Genomic DNA, 15,114 nt, shown 5'->3' on the forward strand with positions numbered 1-15,114 from the left:
TGTTCAAACTATTTTGAAATATGAGACTTGTCCAAAAACATCCTTTTTCTGAACAAATGAAATTAAAATCTTTTGATTCTGTATTTTGTCTGAACCTATATTGCCATAAAGTAGAATGGGTCTATGAGATAAAATAATAATACCACTCTTGAATTAAAAATGTATTCTGAAATAGATCTCCCCCAAAATGATGAATTTGGGTGAAGTACTTAATTATCTTAGTTAAATTATTTTAAGATTTTAAGTCTTTTCACAATCTGATAAAATGATTTAAGTATAAATTCTGTCACTTTACAGAAGAAAGTGCTGTTTAGGTAAAAGCATGTAGAATCTAGTTTTAAAAAAGTTTCAGGTGATTTCTTAACATTTTTAAAAATCACAAGTTGTAACTGGTGTGTGTGTGTGTGTGTGTGTGTGTGTGTGTGTATATGTATATACATATATTTGTATATGTGTTCTTATGGTGGTTGTATGATAAGATTAAAAGCTACCTATTTTAAGAAATTTCAAAAGTTGTAAAATTTCCATACTTCATGGATTGCTAGCATTTTATATTTAATTGCTCAAGTATTCTTTTCTTTCTATCTTCTTCTTCATCTTCTTCTTTTTTTTTAAGAACCTTTTGATTTTGAAATAACCATAGTACATATCAAAACCAAGAAGGGCTGGGGATGTAGCGCAGTGATAGAGTGCCTGCTTAACATGCGCCACTGCTCTGGGTTCCATCCCTAATATCACAAACACACACACAACCAGGAAACTGACATTGGTACAGTCCACAGATATTTCACTAATTTTACATGAACCCAATGTGTGTGTGTGTGTGTGTGTGTGTATGTCTGTACATTTTTATCATATGTAGCTTCCATCACATCAAGATATTTAATTTCATCACATCAAGGTAATTAATTTTGCTATTAACACAAGGCTCACTCAGGTTATCTTTTTTAGCTACACCCACTTTCTTCCCCAGTTCCTAACCCCTGGTCACACTAAGCTGTTTTCTATCTCTAGAATTATATTATTCAATGAATGTTACATAAATAGAACCATATAATACGTATCTTTTTGAGACTAAATCCCCCAAATATGCTTTTTTTTGAAGATCATTCCATGTCCTTGCATGTATGAATAGTTCATTCCTTTTTATTGCTGAGTAGTGTTTCATAATGTGAATGTACCAATATTTGTTTAACCACTCACCTACTGAAGGACATTTGGGTAGTTTCTAGTCTTTGGCTATTATAGATAAAGCTGTTGTTAACATTTGTGCAGAAGTTTCTGTGTGAAAATAAGTTTTAATTTGAGATAAATGCTCAAGAATCTTAGTGCTGGGTCATATAAAAGGAATTATCAAACTATTTTCCAGAGTGGCTATATCAATATTCCTTCCCACTAGGATTGTGTGATTCAGTTGCTCCACATCTTCATCAGCATTGGGTCTTTTTTTTTTTTTTCTTTTCGCCATAGCTGGGTGTTAATATCTCATTGTGGTTTGTTGTTGTTTTGTTCTGTTTTTTGGTACAGGTGTTTAACCCTCATGCATGCTAGGTAAGCATTCTATCACTGAGTTATAACCAGCCCTTCATTGTGGTTTTAATTTGCATTTATCTAATAATTAATAACATTGAACATCTTTTCACATGCTAATTTGCCACCTATATATCCTCTGTTGTGAAATTATCTGTTCATAAATATGAACAGCTAAAATACTACTACAATTGTGTCTTTTGCCCATTTTCTAATTAGATTGTTTGCTTATTACTTTTGAGGTTTGACAGTTCTTTACATAGGCCAGATACTAGCCCTTTGTCAAATATATGATTTGCAAATATTTTTTCCTAGTCATTGTCTTTTCATTCCAACAGGGTCTTTGCAGAGCAAAGGTTTCAATTTTGCTGTGGTTTTATTTTAGTGTTTTTTTTTTTTTAAATAATTATCTCTTGGCCTGCCTAGTCATTCATGTAGAATGAGGGCACATACATATTCTATCCATCTACCTATATATTCATCCCCTCCCTCCCTCCCTCCCTCCCTCCCTTCCTTCCTTCCTTCCTTCCTTCCTTCCGTGTTTATTGAACACCTGTTATGTTCTAGATTCAATATCTTGCTAATGATTGGAACATGAGTAAAATACAGTTGCCTTCACGGTCTAGAAGGGAGCCCAGGACAGAGTAACTGCTCTGGTGTGGGGAAGATGGGTAGGCTGCTTCTTACTTGGCAGTTATGAACCAGTTGTAATTGTAGTAGTATTTTAGCTGGATATGGGTTAAAATGCTGGCAATCAGTGGGTGACTTTGTGTGTGTGTGTATTCTATAAAAACAGTTCCGTCCATTTTTAAAAATATTTTTTACTTGTTGATGGACACAATACATTTATTTTATTTATTTCTATGTGGTGCTGAGGATCGAACCCAGTGCTTCACACGTGCTAGTCAAGCACTCTACCACTGATCCACAACCTCAGCCCACATTTCCATTCATTCTTTTCATCATAATTATCACTTGTTCATTTTCTAAAAGATTTTTTTCCTCACTTCCCCAAATACCTAATACCAAAAATGAGATTCTGTGAGATTAATGGAGAATTCACACATAGAAGTGATCATTTTTTTTTTTTTTTTTATAAAACACAGTGACATGTTAGTTTGACAGGTGGTCTTTGTTGTGAAGTGCTGGCATCAAGAAAAGGTGTAGCTAGGTCTTCAGAGCTTGTTTGGAGATTCTAGCAGTGGAGTACAGCTACTCCTATACCCTTGAACCAAGAACAGTTCTCCTCTGTCAGGGAAGGTTGTCCTCTTTGACCTAGGATGCAGCTTTGGGTAGGATGCACATGGAGTGGTGAGGGAGGAAGGGGACCCCTGCATAGCCAGCCAGGGCAGCCCAATCAATGCTGGCGATCATGGGGTGACAGTTGTTACAGCCAGATTACTGTCACATCCGTAGGTAGATCTTATTGCATAACAGTCCTTGGCACTAATATAGCCATATTCATCTGAGAAGCTTAAAGGCTTGCCTCACATGGCATGCTGCCTCATTTTGCAGTTACTCCTCAAGGAAGACAAGATGACAGTGGCCTATATTCGGAGTAGAGTATGATGTTCCTGATCCAGGCAACCAGAAAAGTATATCCAGTGACATATTTGGGAGGATCCTGGAGATCCATAAGTAAGACAAAAAGATCGAACCTTTTGGTTTAGAATGCTCTAAGAATGCTATAAATGCAAAGCCTGATCATACTTGTATAAGGCTGATTAAATCTGGGGGTGTAGCTCAGTGGTAGAGCATTAGCCTAGCATTCATGACACTGGGCTTCCACCCCCAATATCTCTCTCTCTGTCTTTCCCCCACTTCCACACACATGATTATATTATCATTTTCATAAACATTTGAGCTGCAAATCTTAATAACAGTGGCACATGCCTATAATCCCAGTGACTTGGGAGGCTGTGGCAGAGTGATTGCAAGTTTAAGACCGGCTTTGGCAACTTAGCTTGATCTTGTCTCATACAAAATAAAAAGTAAAATGGGCTGGGTATGTAGTTCAGTGGTAGAGTACCCCTGGTTTCAATCCCCAGTAACATAGACATACTCAAAAACAAAAACAAAAACAAAAAAACTTTGACTTAATACTTTCACTTTCCATGGTTTTCTTCTCTGACTTAGAATAATTTTCTATCTATGTGAAACTCAGAGCCTTTATTTTGTAACTGGGAAAAAACGGAGGAACAGAATGATGAAGTAACTTGTTCCCAGCTGCTTCATGCAGTATGCAGGTAGTACAGTTTTGGAACTGAAGACAACTGTATGTCCTTGGTACCAGTATTTTATATCTCTCTCTTAGAGACTGAGGTCTTAATCTTGCCTAGTATCCTCATGATTGTAGTCTGTTTTCTGTTGCCATAACCAAATACCAGAGTGTGGGACATTAATAAAGAATAAAAGTATATTTAGGCCATGGTTCTAGAGGCCGGGAAGTCAAGAGCTTGGTGCTGGAATGTGTTCTGTATCTGTGCTGCATCATAACATGGTGGAGGCATTGCCTGGTAAGATAGAGCAAGTTAAAAGTTTTAAATCAAATAACATTTATTATCTTTTAAAAAATTTAAAAATAGATGCACATTACAGGAAATTTAGAATCCAATATAAATGCATATACAAAAACAAAAAAATATACCTCATTACCAGATATCTGTGTATGACTTTATATTTTGGGAAGACATTCCAGTCTTCTGTTCTATATACATATATACAAATATACATGTAATTGTTTTCTTATGAAAGTGTCATTGACTTTATGCTATTTTGCAATCTTATTTAATGAAATTCTTACATGTATTTTAATGGCTCCATATTATTTGGTGTATATATTATGGGAAAATAAAGTTAGAAGCAAAAGCTTCAGCTTTGATGTTACATCTGAATGCTGTTAGACCACATCATTGTAAGAAGGAGTGATTGTATGAATAACTCAAGGTGACTTTTCATAATCTGCCATTTGCCAAAACTTTATTTGGAAAAACTGGTAGAAGTGATGCTTGAAAACTCTATTGTTTTATAATATAATGCATTGCGTATACATTAAACTTTAACTTTCTCTTATTGTTCAATAATAATGACCCTGTTACTATATACATATCCCTTATTTTGTGGGATTAATTTCCTAAAAGTGGAATTTTCAGTAGTCTTTATGTTTTAATAGATATTGCTAAATTGCTCTCTAAAAATATGTTCTAGTTTATCTTCTAGATTTGCATAAGAGAACCTGTTTAGGGCTCGGATTGTGGCATATGTGAAGCCCTGAGTTTTGATTCTCAGTACCACATAAAATAAATAAACTAAATAAAGGTATCATGTCCACCTACAACTAAAAAAAATTTTTAAAAAGAGTACCTGTTTAGACTGTTATTAAGGAAATGAAATTGATCAGAATGACTTTTATTAAAACAAGAAATTAGTAAGTTATTTACAATATTATTTTATGTCATTATTCTTCTTAGCTTTGTCTATATGAGGATAATACCTTAATCTTTTAGTGTTTCTCTTAAGATTAAGTTGTCAATAATGACAGATGCTTAGGAATTTAAAGAAAGATATATCTAGAATTGCTTACAAAAATGAGCATATTGGTGTGCGTTTTTTTTTTTTAATATGTTTTTTTAGTTGTAGTTGGACACAATACTTTTATTTATTTTTATGTGGTGCTTAGGATTGAACCCAGGATGCTAGGCGGGCACTCTACCACTAAGCCCCAGCCCCAGTATGTTTTTAATCATGTTGTGGAGCTGGGGAACAATTACTGACTATATAGAATTCTGGTACTTTAAGGAAATTTGAGGGCAGAGTTTATTTTTACTTTCAAATAAATTCTGGAATATTTCCATGTGTAGTATCAGATTTATAGAGATTAGGAAAATACTAAGTGGTTGGAAGGCTTCTATTTAAATTACATTCTCACTTGGTATTCATAAGGAAGTGTTGCTTAAAAACGTTTTCTGAAAGAAAGAAATTTGTTTCTACATTTATTATGGTTGCTTACTAAAAATGGTGAACTTTGGAGTAAAAACTGCAACTTTGATGGTGTAAATATAGAAAAAAGAAATCTTTTCCTTTTAGCCATCGTAGGTCCATTGACTATGTCCCAGGAAATTAGATTGAAAAATGATTAATAATACAAACATGTAACAATTTTAAATTCCTCATAAGAAAATGAAGACCTAAAGAAATCATTAAGCTTGCTGTTTTATTTTAGGTGAGGTGGAGAGTGGAGAGTAGAGAGTTGTGGAATAATTGTGACAGGTTAAAGAAGTGTGAGCTAGGAAAATAAGAATCTGGGAAGCTTAGCCAGACTGATTCTCATTGCCAGACCTACTCATTGAGAGGCCTTTCTTTGTCTCCTTGTTTTCAGAAACATGGTTATTTCTTTCCTCCTGGTATCAGGGAGAGAATCTCTCTGCTGGATCATTTTATGACTTGTTTCAAGAATGAAGGGCAGGGAAATTCCTGCACCTACCATTTTTCAAAATTCTCAGCTCAAAATATTTAATATGGTGAGGCTTCATGTTTTATAGCAGTATGTTCTAAGCCCTGTCAATTAAATAAAAACAAACACTTCTGTTGCCAAAAAGCAAATGCAATTCCTAAGCAAAGTCAAAGGCAAATGAGAGATTCAGATAAAACTGCTTAGACCCAGAGTAAAGCTAGTATTCTTAACTAGAAATTAGTAAGAAAAGACAATACAATGGAAAAATGTATCTGATTAAACATCTCACAGAAGACTAACTCAAAATTACCTTAAATGTGAAAAAAGTATGCTTGCTGACTCTAGTAAGGAGACTGCAAATTAATACTATCTTGAAACAGTTTACCAAGAAAAATTAAATGAAAAACATTGTACATAGTGGTATATATGAATAAAATAAGTCATGAAATAAGACTTTATATCTGTGTGTATTGCAAAAATACCTTTGAAGGATATATATTATTGGCTAATTAATTGCCTCATTATTGGCAGGATATTTGCAGGTGAGATCAGTGGTGGGAGGGAAACTTTTATGTTATATACTATTTTATCTTTGAACCATGCGAATATAACCTATTAAAACTTTTTTGAAGTTCACGGCCTGAATAATGTATAATGATTATTGTGTATATCACTTGATTTCCTTATGGGATAGTTTTCCTATGTTATTGAACCTGCAATGTTGTTGTCATAATTCCTGGTAGTTTTCTTGGGGTATTTAATATGGTGAGACTTCATATTTTATAGCAGTATGTTTTTATCTCCCAGGAGAGATCCATTTGGGCAGTATTTATCTTTGAGTCTGGAGTGTCTAGATTAGTAATCCAGGTGCTTTGTATAAAAATAGATCAGTAAGTATTTATAATTTGATTTTGCTATATTACATCTGTTACCTTATACTATTGTTGTTGCAAGCTGTAGCATCAGTCTATAAAAGATCTCAGGTGTGGTTGTAATCATTGTGACCTCTGCCCACTGGTATCTCATATGGAATGATTTAGCTCTTTTTAAAGTTATATCTCATTTATCAACTGTAGAAAACATTGATAACCTAAGAGTTAGAAACTAAGATATTATATTTATCTGATATTGCCATTCAAAAATATTATACAATGAAAAAGATGCATTTGTTTGAAAATAAATCACTTGCTAAACATTGCCTACCATTTCGTAAAGTCTAAATTTAATAGGTTAAACATGTTACATTAAAGAAATAATGTTTATTTCTTAATATTGTAGTCATCTTTTCTTTCCTACTTAGTAAATTTGAGTGCCAATTAAGTTGAAAGTAATGGCAAAAGAAATGTTGTGGTTATTAGCTCATAAGTATCTTTAACTAGTAGTTTGTAGAAGTGCTTTCCAAACATTACAAACAGCTATAGATTAGCTATCAAATGATTGTGAAGATTAATGACTAGTCTGTTAGCTGAGTAATTTACAAGAATATCTGGTAATTGGGAATTATTACTTTTAAAGTCACAAATACCTTAAGGAAAATGGAAAAAAAAGGAGTCAAGAATGATAATTGTTCATTTAGCTTTTGAACTGTTAAAGAAAATTAAAGGGAAATTTGAAAATCAACCAAGCGGAGAATTTTGAAAGTATTTCATATTCAGAAGGTAAATGCTTTCCAACCTGCGATTTATTTATTTATTTATTTATTCATTCATTCATACATACCAGGAATTGAACCCAGGGACCCTTAACCACTGTGCCACATCCCCAGCCCTTTTTATTTTTCATGCTAAGACAGGGTCTTGCTAAGTTGCTTGGGGCCTCTCTAAGTTGTGAGGCTTCCTTTGAACTTGTGATCCTCCTGCTTCAGCTTCCTGAGCCACTGGGATTACAGGCGTGCGCAACCATGCCAGACTCCAATCTGTGATTTTTATACTCACTCTGTATATCAACTATGAAGATAGAATACAGATATTTTCAGATATTTGTGGTCTTAGTTCATGTGCCATTTCTCAAGAAGGCACTGCAGGATATACTATACTGAAAGTGAGTAAAACAAAGAAAAAATAAGGGATACAAGAAGAAGGAAAAACAACATAGAAGACAGATGAAGGACATCTATGGGATTAGAATAAAGGGAGATTTCTGGATGATGGTTTTATGGCTAACAGATGCTAGACCATTCAGACTGGAGTAGCTTGATTCGAGACACACAAAAGGGCTGGCTGTTATCACCCAAATGCCAGCAACCTCTATCACTTTTCTTTTTGAGTCTTGTCCACACAAGGTGACCCATATTGCTATGAGTACTTTTCTTGTCTCGATCATGTGCTGAGTAATTCCTGCTTGTCCTTCCACCTGTACCATCTGAAGATCCTAATGTCCCCTCTCAAAAACATATTCTGCTTTGCCCTATTTCTCAGGGTAGAGGTTGACCATGTGAGCTTAGAATTGGAAATATATAATAGTCTACTTCCTAACCCTTATTCATGCAAGATACACATTGCTTTACTCATACTACCTCTGACAGATGTTCCGGTTTTTTTTACTTCTGTATTTCCCAATGACCTTATCTAAAGACTTCCCAAAAATAAGCAGAGAATATTCTCAGAGAAGCTAAAGGCTTGCTATGACTTATAGATTTGGTGTATCTTGTCTTCTCTTGCTTTTCTGAACCTTTAGTTGGCTGTGGCAATTTATGTATTAAATTTTGCTCTGGCTAGATTTGTGCTAGTTTTAGTATTAAAAAATAAGTAGTAAACAATAGAAATGTGGGGACATTGATTTCCTCCTAATGGAGGTGGGGAGATCAGGGAGTACAATTTGCAAAGGACCCCTAGGGGAATTGTGAGATACTGGTAATATTCTGTTTTTTAACATGGTGGAAAGTACATGGGATTAAAAAATATTGTTCTTTAACCTGAACATATAAATTGCATGTACTCATTTTTATTGATACATTTAATTCAATTCCAAAAACTCTTTATTTCAATAAAATTAAAGCAAGCAATTATTGAAAATTAAACTCAATTCTATAACAAAATAAAATAAAATAAATTGTTTTCAAAATTAATGTAAGGTTGATAGTATGTAACTTGGCTTTCTTAATGATAACTATTGTATCCGTGCAGAAATAATTTCCCTAAAGTCAGGTTTCCAGACAGTGATTTCTTTAAGATAGAAATCAGATTGTGTCTTCTTTCCACTCTTTTCTCAAGTGGCTCCCTCAGAAATAAAACCAAAATCTTTAACACAGTCTCTGATGCTCTATAGTCATGTCTAGCCGACAGCTACTCCTCTGATCTCATCTTCTGCATTTTTCATTCTACTGGTTCATTGTTGTTCTTCAAACATATCAAGTGTATTTTTGGCTCCAGGGCCTTTCCATCTTTCCTTTTCACATAGCTTTCTCTCTTTTTTTATTCTTGTCTTTGTTTGAATATAACAGGGAGACTTTTCTCAAATACCCATTAAAATACACCCTTGCCTCCTAGACTTTCTTTTGCATTTACTCTTTGTCTTTTTTTCCCTTCAAAGTTCTTATTACTACTTGTCATTGTCTAACATATTTGTTTATTTTCTGCCTCTTCCATTAGAACATAAACTCCATGAGGGCAGGAACAATGTGTTGTTCATCGTAGAGTGCCTGGCATGCTATAGATGTTCAGTACATTTTTGATGAATAAATGTGAGTCATTGAACAATTAAAGAATGAATTTCAGAGGCTGGGGTTGTGGCTCAGTGTTAGCATACTCATCTGCCATGTGTGAGGCACTGGGTTGATCCTCAGCACCACATAAAAATAAATAATAAACAAACAAACAAACAAATAAATAAAAGGTATTGTGTCTATCTTCAACTAAAAAAATATTTTAAAATAAAAAATGAATTTCAAAGTAATTGTGGCATTATGGGTGTAAAAGAAATTGATTTTTAAAAACTGCTATTGTGTCACTTTACTGTTCAATGTGAAATACATGCATTTCTTTTTGGAACATTAAAACACTCCCTAATATTTATAACTAAGAAAATATTTTAATTAGGAAAATGTTTATAGATAATATTCTCTAGATGTTTTCATCTCTAGCTATGTCCCATTATGGCATGAATGTTATGTATATATCATAGGTAATGTCTAGTTAGTATGTATAGGAGGAAATTTTTGCATTGTGCATTAGATAGTCTTTTGTTTGCCTTCTACTTATGTGATTCAAAAAGGCCTATGAAATTTTGTGTATTAAGAAAATCAGTTTTTCTTCTTTTGTTATCATCTACCATCCTCCCACACTAAGGCTCAATAAAAATTTACTGAATGAATATTCAGTGTGCCATAAATATAATATTAGGTTATAGGACACAACAATTTTAGCCTTAATAAATTATAGCTATGCTTATATTTTCTGCATGCATTGCACTTTTTCCTTTGTGTGTTTGGAGGATAGGGAAGTGGACATTTCCTTTGAAACACAAGTAGAAATCACATAATGGTGGCTATAACCTCTTAAAGAGGTTATAAATCTTATGACATTATACTCACACTACTCTAGTTTTTACTTTTTTCCTATTCAGTTGTTTCTAGTTACTTGGGTAAAAGGCAAAGCATAATATGGAAATATTCACAGTGCTGAATACATAGTTATCACTCACATGCAAGTAGAATGAGTGTATGTATGGATGGACTAACTGGAAATTTCAGACCATTTGCAACCAATTGGTTTACCTTTGGGGAAGGTTTGGATTTTATTTTTTTGTGTTTTAAAAGAATTTGTATTCTTTAACTTAGTAAGAAAATGGTCTGTAATTCATAGGTGCGTTAGTTTCTCATCGCTGTGATCAAAATACCTGGCAAGAACAAATTTTATGCCACACTATCTATTATCATTAAAATCATTTTACCAAAATAAGGATATTATAGGAAAAGTTTATTCTGGCTCAAGGTTTAGAGGTTTAGTACAAGGATGATGACTCTATTCCTCTGAGCTCAAGGCGAGACAAAATAAAATGGCAGAGGATGTGAAGGAGGAAAGCTGGTCATTTTATGGTAGCTGGGAAACATAGAGAAAGAGCAGGAGGAAGGCTACAGGGAAGATTAACTGTTCTAGGGCATTCCCCCGTTAGCTACCTCTTCCAGCCATGTCCCACCTACCTATAGTGACCACCCAGATAGTCCATTCAAATTAGTAATTCATCGAATGGATTAATCCACTGACTAATTTACAGCTCTCATAATTTAATCATCTCACCACTGAACATTACTGCATTAACACAGAAGCTTTTAGGGGATGCCTTGTATCCAAATCATAGCAGTAGGTATATGGAGAGCTGCTGTAATAATGAGCACAATTAATTATTATTATTATTTTTTAAAATCTCTCCTGAAGACAAATCTTGGGGAAATGAGTTTTCACTGCACTTGAAGCAGTGTATTCTTCGGTGTATAACACTCTTCCCAAGGGTGTAGACTCAGTTTTTGGTACAAGTTATAGTGACCAGTAGAGGGTGAATTCTTTTTCTATATACATTTTAAAGAATGGGCTAATTATGTTCTTATTGTGGCTTTATGCCACATTATCTATTGTCATTAAAATCATTTTACTGGGACTGGGGATGTTGCTCAAGCGGTAACTCGATCACCTGGCATGCGTGCGGCCTGGGTTCGATCCTCAGCACCACATACAAATAAAGATGTTGTGTCGGCCGAAAACTAAAAAATAAATATTAAAGAATTCTCTCTCTCTCTCTCTCTCTCTCTCTCTCTTTTAAAAAATAAAATAATTTTACCGAATTAAGGATATTATAGGAGAATTTAAATTTTACAGTGTTGTGTAAACTGTGCACTTGAAAAGTTATTAAAAGTATTTTAATGTTATATTCTGTATGCTATACTCATTATTAATGTATATTTAACTGATTGTACTTTTAAAATATAGGTCACTTTTGAAATACACAAAGAAAACCTTGCCAGTATATTTAGGGAACAGCAAGGAAAAGTTGATGAAGAAATAGAGCCATGTTCCTCAAGTTCAGTCCAAGCCATCACTGGCATTAGCAGAGATGTGGATATTTCATTGGGATCTCAGCAGTCAGACATGAAGGATTCTCCTCTCTCTCCTCATTTCACCACAAATAGTGCTGAAAACTCAAGTATTGAGAAGACAAGTTCAGTAGACTCTGCATCCAACATTGAACTGCAAATGCAAAATATATCTAATGAAGACAGGAAAACTGAGCAAGGAAATCAGGAGTTACTGGCTGAATTCACTTTGGAAGAAATAGCAACAAATGAGACAAAGAATGCAGGTGATTTAGAAGCATCTTCTGACATAGCAGAATCTGTGACTATTTTCTCTAATTCTTTTAAAACAGTTGACAAAGACACAACCATCATCAGTGAAATAACTGCTTCTCTAAGTTCCCCCTCAGAAGAGGATGCTTCAGAGATGCCAGAGTTACTGGAAAAATCTATAGCAGAGGAAGAGGAAGATGATGATTATGTGGAACTGAAGGTAGAAGGTAGTCCCACTGAGGAAGCCAGTCTGCACACAGATCTTCAAGATAATAGTTTGTCTCCAGTTGCTTCTGAGGCCAGTGAAAGACTGGACACACTTAGTAATGACTGCAAATCAATATTTAAAGAGGAAGAACCTGTTACTAAAAAGCAAAGTGAAAGTGAAGCTCAAGATTCTAAAGATTCTGGGTTCTTGGCTATGCCAGCATCAGGGTCTTCTGATACCTCACCAGAGATCACTGTTTCCCAAACAACTGTACAATCAGACGTTGAACAGATGCTGGAGAAAGGGCAGAAAACAGCTGACCTTGCTGGAGAAACCATATCAACTAGTGATTGTCATGGTAATATCTTTGAGGCTCCTGCTACTTCTGAGCAAAAGATTGCCAAGTTGGATGTTTCTACTGTTGCTACAGATACCGAGAGACTGGAATTAAAAGCCAGTGCGAACACAGAACCACCTCAACCTCAGCGCCATGTGCTTGAGGTGATTTTATTTTCTTCTCAAGTCATATTTGCACTGAGTTAAAATAGAGCCAGTTTATATGCTTATATTTTATTTTTCTTTAAATTTGGTTCATATTCCTGTTTGCTGTTACATAAATGCAGTGAATGTAAAGATTGTTTCAAATTGTTAGCGCAGTATTTGACAGTTAGTGTGTATTTATTAATTTTTCTTTTTATGACACTGGGGGTCAAACCTAGGGCCTCACACATGTCAGTCAAGTGCCCTACCAATGAACGACATCCTTAGCCCCAGTTTTGTAAATTGCAGCTTTTATTAATATTTTACCACAGAATTATCAAAAGTTACTATTTTCAAACTTCAGGATTGACATAATTTTAGTTTATAAAATAAATATTGGAAGTACTTATATTTCACCCTTCATTTGACTGACCCCATTTTAGCTCATTAATTTTCCAATGAAGTCTAGGTCTACAGAAATACTAGTGTAGATTTTAGTTGTAAAATTCATGGTTTAAATTGAACCATGAAGTCTGTGGAGAGAGAAAGAGCTTGTGTGCTATCTAGAGATGTAGTTTTCTCTTTTGTCAGTATTTCTGAGTGACAAAGTGAGATAGATACTGGTTGCATGTTATCATTTGCCTCTTTACATTCTTGTCTTCCTCTTTTTTTTTGTTGGTTTGTTGTTCATTATGTTTTTTTAGTGTATTTTTTATTTTAGCTAATTTGTTATCCAGCAACTGCCTAGATTAAAGATTCTAAGATTCAAAACTAAGAACTGATTGATTCCTTTATAAAACATCACATAGTAGAAATTCTTAACATGGTTCTAAGTTAATTACTGTTGAATTGTAGTAGTTTAGAAGTTTTGATAACTTTGCTTTAGAATGTACTAAAATACTAATGTTATTCATTTTTCTAATGATAATTTTTTCTCTCTAATTTGGTTCTTTGGTGTTTTAACATTTGAATACTTGTTAGATTAATTGCATGATTTTTACTAATGTTTTTGTTTGAAGTTGAACTCATTATATTACTTTAAAAATTTTCTGTATTAGATGTCAAGGCAACAGGAACAGCCAGGACAAGGAACAGCCCCAGATGTGGTTGATGGACAAAGGAGAGATTCCAGATCTGCTCTATTTCGTATTCCTGAGTTCAAGTGGTCTCAAATGCATCAGCGTTTGCTCACTGATCTCTTATTTTCCATAGAAACAGATATACAGATGTGGAGAAGGTTTGTCCATATGTTTACTATTGAAGATATGTATAAATCTTTGTTTTTCAAAGAAATTTATATAAATATTTTGCAATTAATTTTAGACTTTCGGTTGAAAAAGTAGAATATAAAATATTTTATGGTAAGGTTTTATTGAGTAAACTCTTATTTTCCATTATAAGAATGAAATCCCTCTCTGAGAGGATTACAAAGATACGGCAGAGAATTTTCTTTAAAAAAAATTGCTGAAAATTTCTTGTAGAATATTTTATAGCATGCAATTTACTAGAAGGTAGGCCTACCAAGTGGGGTTATTACTAGATGTACTACAAAATAATTAAGATTTACGTATAATATTTTCCATGTCTCTCTCTAGTAGAAGAAATCTGTATATTTCATATTGTCTTCCATTGTATGATTTATAATTTTATTTATTTTTTTAATGTTTTTTTTAATGGTACTGGGGATTGAATTCAGTTGTGTTTTACCACTGAGCTTTTTATTTTACCACAGCCCTTTTTATTTTTGAGACAGGGTCTCACTGAGTTGCTGAGGCTGACCTCCAACTTGAATCCTCCTTCCTCAGCTTCCTGAACCACTTGGATTACAGGCATGTGCTACCATGCCCCACATGTTTATAATTTTAACAGAGCCTGATGTGATTATTTTTATTGTATATGAGTCTTATTCTTTTAAAAGCATTTTGTGGATTTACTTAAGAAAATGTTTGTTGAAACTAATTTTTAGAACACATTTAGCACCATTTACCTCCTTATTTTTGCCACATCAGTAAGGATAATTTCATCCAACTTTTTAAGTCAAACATAAAATGAATAGTGTTTGTTTCAGAACCAAAGGAGGACATGTATGGTACCTGCTGCCATAGAATGGTTTACTTCTTCTGAGGAAGGTTATACCCCCAAATACTCACTACATCATTGCCT

The 15,114-nt window shown here is 34.0% G+C and overlaps 1 protein-coding gene across 5 annotated transcripts in view; it reads left to right on the forward strand.

The window, feature by feature from the left end:
* The window catches only part of LRBA (LPS responsive beige-like anchor protein), a 755,692-nt gene that overhangs the window by 171,677 nt on the left and 568,901 nt on the right, over nucleotides 1–15,114 (forward strand). For all 5 annotated transcript variants that reach the window (XM_081304745.1, XM_081304743.1, XM_081304747.1 and 2 more), the window contains exons 23-24: nucleotides 11,908–12,972; nucleotides 14,010–14,188. In XM_081304745.1, the coding sequence (XP_081160871.1) occupies nucleotides 11,908–12,972; nucleotides 14,010–14,188 (1,244 nt within the window). The remainder of the gene's footprint in view (nucleotides 1–11,907; nucleotides 12,973–14,009; nucleotides 14,189–15,114) is intronic.

The sequence above is a fragment of the Spermophilus citellus genome, assembly GCF_964194105.1.
Source record: "Spermophilus citellus genome assembly, chromosome: 8".
In the NCBI taxonomy this organism is placed as follows: Eukaryota; Metazoa; Chordata; class Mammalia; order Rodentia; family Sciuridae; genus Spermophilus; species Spermophilus citellus.